We start from the raw sequence: 6,705 nt of genomic DNA on the forward strand, positions 1-6,705 counted from the left end.
ATGCACCACGCACCACACACACATTACCACACACACACACACTACCACATATACATACACACACATTACACACACATACATACACACCACACACATTACACACACATACATACACACAACACACACATTACACACACATACATACACACCACACACACAATACACACACATACACACATACACATACAACACACTTCTTTTAAAAGTGCTGAGATTGCCAAAAAAAAGCAGAAAATACATTATTTCACTACTTAAAAACCTACATAAAAAAGCAGAAAAATACATTTCTTTGGGGTCTAATCTGGCTCATGTTTTACCTACCACTAGCGATGGCAAGATTAGCAATTCTATGGTTCTTGTAAACCCAGCAGGGGTTCAGTGTTCTGCATGGTAAGTTTCTCCTTATTTCTGAAATTTATATACTGTTGAATTCCATTTCATTCCCGGACAGTAGCTATCCTTTCTGGAAACGTGCTTAATAGAGCTCCCCCTAGTGGCCTCTTGCTGTTCCTGGTGGCTGCCAGCTGAGAACAAGCACATGGGGTTCTTTCCTGGGCTATTCCTTCTCCCCCAGGAGCCCTTCCCCACCAGTCCTCACAGGCCTCTGCTTCTCTTCTTTCAAGACCTGGACTGGATGCCTGCATTATAGCAGGGCCTGATCTGAGCTTCAGCTGATGGTCAGAAAGAACTGCTCCCACACGCCTGGCCCTTTTACGATGTTCCAGATAACCCACCCCGCTCCTTTCCTGTAACATATATTGCCTGACACACGTGTGTCCTTTGCTCGGTAACCATTGTTCCAATGGCGATAGGTTCTACTGAAAAGGGAATTCTGCACTTTCCGTTTACAGATCTGTACAAGTTTCTGCTGAGTATTCAAAGCGTACACAGGCCGCCTAGCCAGACAGTGAGTATGACAAGAGCAGATGGACTCAAGCAGCAACTTCTTAAACCATGAATTAATGTTCCTGCTTAGAAAGGCGATCTTTTCCTTTATGGAGCGATAACTGCATGTTAAATCACTATCCTGCATATACTTCAAGTTTGACACTAAGACACTTCCAGGCTGGGGAGGTGTCTCTGCTGGGAAAGCCTGAGTTTGATCCCCAGCACCCAACTGAAAAGCCAACCTCTATTAATTGGTGAGCCCTGTTCCAGTAAGACCCCTGTTTTCAGAAACCAAGGCGGATGGTTCCTGAGGAAAGATACCCAAAGTTGACCTCTGGAACTATGCACACAGAAACACACATAGACACCCATAACCTACGCATGCACACCGAAACATTCAAAAGACACTTTCTATCTGCTGGACTCTTTTTTAGCTCTAAAATCAGGTCTTTCCAGAGTGGTAAAGAGAGGATACCCATAACTTAGGCCAAAGACCGAATAACCGCCCGACTATTCCATCCTCAGTCTCAAATGGCAGAGAGGCAGTGTCCCAGAGACCATCCCTTAAAGCAACTACGGATACACTGGTTCCTCAGGGACAGGGTCAAGGTAAGCGTCAGAGCCACAGCTGTTTGTGAAACAAGTCATAAAACACCATTTCCTTCCTGTACAGCTTCAGAGACAACCTGAACCCAGAAACACTCTCCACCACCCCTTGTTTGCTTCTAAGACTGAGTTTTTCTTAAATTAACAGGACTGGTGAGGCTTCTCATTCCCTCACGGCCTTATTTGAAGCTGTGACAATGTGACGATCGGAGCTCAGATCCAGAAGAGTTAAGTTCACAGACTCACTCACTCTAATTATTAACCACCCTGGCAACCGGCATACGTACTGAGCTCCTCGGCCACCTCGTCCAGGCAGATGTCGTTATTCACAGCGGGGTTGGGGTACTTAGGGTACCTCGCTAAGAATTTGTGGCATAGCAACCCCAAGCTCTTCTCCTTCCGACTTGGCTGGGACTTCTCAAATTCATCTCCAGATAAGTGTTCCTGCAGAGGAAAAGGTAAACAGTGTCTCGTTCTGAAACAAAGCTTGACAGATTTACCGGGGGGCATCTGTGCTAGATGACTAACTCCTCTTACCCACACGTACACACGGTTTGAACAGCTGCAACAAAGTGGGAGGGGGGGGTTGGGATAAGAACGGTCCTAAGGGAAGCCCGGGATAAAGATCACTCGTAAGAGTCCGCAATTCCCAGTGCTGTGCTCTGCTGGGCAGGTCAGCAGCAGCCTTCCAGTGGCTCTGGGTTCCAGATTGACCTTCCCTTCCTCCACAAGCCCCCTGCTGCCACTCAGCCCCCACCCCCTGTCAACCTACATGCAAACAGTCTCTAGCTTCGGGTAATCCACTGCGGTTGTCGGACAGGCCCCTTTTCTGATCTCGGCTTCGGATCTCTGGGCTCACCGCGCTGATAAGCATTTTCAGGTTGGCTGTGGGTGTCCATGGCTCTCCTTGGGAGACTTCCTTGGGCTTGGTTGGTGTGGTTAAAGGACCCAGGTCAGGCTGGATCTCAGCCAGTACCACGTTGGCCTTCGAGGACTCTTGCAGGGGGCTTTTCACCAGTCCCCTTTTATGTGGCTCAGAAAAGAGGTTTTCCTGGTTTAGAAGGAACGAATGTAATAACTGAGTTTCGCTGTAAATCAGAACCTATCAGAGAGAGCTTTCTGCTTTTAATATTGAACAAGTAGGTTAAGACTGTCACAGTGATCTCTTGACAGTATTTTCCTTTTCCGTTTGAGACAAGGTCTCACTATACAATCCAACCAGTCTGGAACTTACTATATAGCAGCAAGCTGACCTTAAACTTAAAATCCCCCTGCCTCGGTTTCTAGAGTGTTGTGATCACATGCCCATCCCACTCTGCCTTGCTACTACCGTCCATGAAAGAGTTAAACTTCTAATTTTTAACGTGGCAGAAACTGTGGATCTAAATGTCTCCACCTTGTGACCTAAGAATTTAAGTAAGTAAGTAAGTAAATAAATAAACAAACAAATAAATAACGTTAGCTACAGGTTTTGCTCTTAAATTCTATTTTGAGAAAGGAGGGTCGTAAAGATGGCTTACAGCTCACTCCCTTTCCTTACCAGAATCGATCTCTTTAAATAACTGATCGCTTTTAAATGCCTAGAAACAGCCTCTGCTGATGATGCCTCGAGTGAAGGTTTGCAGGAACCAAACCATGCTCCTCTCAGTGGAGTGGCTGTGTGCAGTGGATGCTCACTGACATACCAACCAGGAACAGGCTCAAGCAGCCAATGTGAGGGCGCCCTCATGGTTAGGGCCTCCTGCCTACCAGCAGGACTTCTGACCAGAAAAATCTACTTTCAACATCAACTCTTGAGGTGCAGGTGAAGAAACGGGATGGAGGGAAGTAAAGTTAGCCATGTAAGGAAGGCCTCACAGCCAGTTCCTGCTACGGTAAGTCAGCCCTTACCTACAATGGTGAGTTAATAGCACCTCATAAGGCCAGTAGAGACTGGGCCCCTTTCACTTTGAGACACCAGGCAGCGCACCATTCTTAAAGAAACGAAGGAACGTGGAAAGCAGCAACTCAGCGAACAGAGAGACCCACTGTTTCCTCAGCAACTTTAGGAGCCCGGGTTAACAATCCCCTACTACAATCATGAAACTGAGGGCTCATCAAGTGCCCTCCAGTGTGTGTTTCTGCCGAATCTGCTGCTTAGCAAAAGAGGACGCCAGGCAGAGTGAGGTCGCATGGGGCTGGCACCTGAATTTTCGGTTTAGTATGGTGCCCTCAGGAGGTGCTGACCCAAGGATGGGGTTTCAGTGAAAACTGCCAAGGACAGTATTTAGCTAACATCTAAAAGCTTCCGGGAGATTTGTCATAAACAGCATTCCGAGGCCCAGTAGGTTAAAAGGCTGACATTTTGAATGTTATCTTACAAAGAAATCCAATATCAAATTATGACCTTTCTGAATTCCAATGGCTCATATAAATAATATATAAATGTTATTTTTTAAAGTACTTAAAAAAACCCAACTTCCCCCATCTATGTGAAATTTACACTAAACTTTTGAAACAGAAAGATTACTTTAAAATTTCCTTCTGGATTTCTGTAAAAGTTAACCAAAAAGATACAGCATTCATGACTATCAGAGGAAAAACTTAACGAAAACTTATTAAGGAAAAACTCAGGATGATACTTCATTTGACATTGCAACAATGTAGACTGAACTTTAAAAATACCTTTTGGTTCTCCATTTTGTCGATTCCTCATACATTTAGTGTGTCTTTAAAAACGAAAAATCTGAAGTTCCTCCCCAAATTCCAATGGTTTAAGTAGTCCAATCGATTAAAGATTTTTACTACCCTTAAAGGGAAAAAAAGTAAAGCGAGAATTAAGAGCCGATGGAAAAGAGCCGGTACACAAGAGCCCCAGAAACAAAGAAACAAAAAAATGACAAACCAGGTTTATTTTTGCCCCCCTCGAGGGCAGACAGCGCCTCTAGGCAGACCGCGCCAACAGACTGCAGTAAATTCCTCCATCAAACCCTTCTGTCACGAGACTTCAAGCAAACACAGAATCTGCAGTGACAGTCCTCCCTCACCTTCAGAGATGGCTGTAGCAAGCACCCACCTGTGCACTGATCCGGGCTGCGGACTGAGCGCACGAGCCCGGGTTCCGAAGGAGCGCACACCGAGCCTGCATCGGGGGAGATCCTGAAGTTTCTCGCCTGACACACACGTGCACAGGCTCAGAGGGAAGGACTTGGGAAGTGGCCTGAGAACAACCCTCCAATTCAGTCTCTGCGCTCTAAGCGCAGGACGGGGCATTTACAGAGAGCTTTGGGATTCGGACCTCCTTTTTTAGGCTTCTTTCAACACGCGAAGTACTAGGGCGAGGTAGGGGTTCACTAGATGCCGAAATCACCGCGACGCCAAGGCGTACGGTAAGCTGCGCTCCGGGTCCCAGGTACAGTCCCCCGTAGTAGCCCGCTTCCCGCCCGGCGCAAGCACTGGCTCCTCCTCCCTGCCAACTGCACCGCCCCTGGGAGACGCCAGACAGCATCTCCCGGTTTCCAGGGCGACGGCTCCTAGCCAATCAGTAAGCCCCGCGAAGGCCTGCGATTGGCCAGTGGTCCCCGAGGCGGGGCCGGACCTTCCGCCTTCGATTTAAAAATTTGGCGCGGAAAGCGGGACCGTAGCTGGCACCGCCCCCGAGTGCGCGGGGCTGGAGCGCGGGCGAGCCCCTCCCCCGTCCTCTGCGCGGGAGCTCGGCTCCTCCCCACGGGCCCCGGCGGGGCGGGAGGCGGGAAACGGCCGCCTTTACCCTGGCCTTCCCGGGATCCCGCAGCTCCGCCGCGACAGTCTGCTCCCTGCTCACCTGTCAATCCTCCTCCAGGGCTGAAGGTCCGGGGTGGCCCCGAATTCTGGCTGCGCGTCTCAGGGAGCCAGCGCGTCTCAAGGAGACTCGCTTAGCCCCGCCGCGCAGAGGTGGGTGCCAGAGGGCGGCACCAGGGCCGGGACTGGGGGGCCGGAGGGCGGGCCGCGGGAGCGTGGCCGTCCCGGAGCAGTCTAGCCCCCGATTTGAAATTAACCCGCTCCCGGCGCGAGCCGCTCCCGCGGGCGCGGAGCTTCCCCTCCCCCCACGCCCGCTCTCCCGGCCCGGGGCCCCGTGCGCCAATCCGCGCCTCTGCACTGCCGCCGCGGCGAATCAGACTGTAGGCACCGCCCTCCGACCCCGCCTACAACCAGACTTGGGGAAAAGTCCTCAAAAACTTTTCCTTTTTTTTTTTTTCTCTTTTCTTTTTGCAAACACCCTTTATCCGAGATCGAAGTTGGGGGGATGAAATTTGGCTTCTCCAGGGCTGGCTGGCTGGGACTCGAGGGCTCCCCGCCATCCCCAGCTTGGTGCCACGTCAACCCGTGCGCAGCCCCGGGTCTGCTCACCTGCCCTCTGGACCCTAGCGACACTTTTCCCTCTGCCACCCTTTGCATGACTGCTCAGCAGCTTCTACCCACGGCTTCCAGAAAAAAAGAAAAGAAACAAACACACACACACACACACACAAAACAAAAAACGTGTGAGGAGGAAAGAGCGGATCCCACGGCGGATCTCTGAACACGCAGGTGTGGGAGGAGGCAGAGAAGCTCAGAAAACCCGCCAAGCCTGTCCCCAGTGTCCTGTGTCTTCCAATCCCTTCTCTTTGCTCTTTCCCGCTTTTCTTCCTTTTCCTTGCTTTTCCTTTTATGAGCCTCCTGACATTGGCCTGGTATATTGAATGGGTCCAGGGAACTTTAGAGTTAGGAGACCAACTCGTCCAAAACCCTCATTTTGCAGAAGTGGAAAACGAGGGTCGGCACCCCAGCGCTGCCTTTCCGTGCTCGAGTTCTTTTGCTCCTTCCTTTGCCTTGTAGCATTTCCCCTTTTCTGATCACTCCCGGGGTCGCCTGGACCGCATGTTGCCCAACCCGCTTACATCTAAGATTGTGGTTTGGGCTCTTCCTGCTTTTAACTTTGTGTCTTCGGCCTCCAGAAGGGCTCCGACCTACGCTGTCCAAGTCCCATCACTGAGCTTAGCCATCAGTAAACTATCCATTGCTGACTCCAAGCGACCAAGCGAGATACTGTATTTTCCTGGGGGGTGGTTAGGGCGTGGATGCCATAACACTGCCGCGGGATCCAGGTGCAAAGGGAATGGTTTTCTTCCTGGGGGTGGCTCCAAAGATGCTGCCACATCTTCACGTCTCTGTTCAGTTCTAGTAGCTGTCAGAAGCTCGGGTGCTCAGGGT

At 50.3% G+C, this 6,705-nt stretch overlaps 1 protein-coding gene across 2 annotated transcripts in view; it reads right to left on the bottom strand.

Annotated features, from left to right (window-relative positions):
- E2f8 (E2F transcription factor 8) overlaps positions 1–5,437 on the bottom strand; it is an 18,554-nt gene extending 13,117 nt beyond the window's left edge. The window contains exons 1-4 of one of the 2 annotated variants that reach the window (NM_001100580.2): positions 4,550–4,908; positions 4,159–4,282; positions 2,267–2,545; positions 1,782–1,938 (exon numbers count right to left, since the gene is read on the bottom strand). In NM_001100580.2, the coding sequence (NP_001094050.2) occupies positions 1,782–1,938; positions 2,267–2,545; positions 4,159–4,173 (451 nt within the window). In that variant the 5' untranslated portion in view covers positions 4,174–4,282; positions 4,550–4,908. Of the gene's footprint in view, positions 1–1,781; positions 1,939–2,266; positions 2,546–4,158; positions 4,283–4,549; positions 4,909–5,296 lie in introns of those variants that run through there. The other variant, XM_039112420.2, reaches the window with a different exon arrangement.
- Between the last annotated feature and the right edge of the window lie 1,268 nt (positions 5,438–6,705).

The sequence above is a fragment of the Rattus norvegicus genome, chromosome 1 (assembly GCF_036323735.1).
Source record: "Rattus norvegicus strain BN/NHsdMcwi chromosome 1, GRCr8, whole genome shotgun sequence".
Lineage (NCBI taxonomy): Eukaryota > Metazoa > Chordata > Mammalia > Rodentia > Muridae > Rattus > Rattus norvegicus.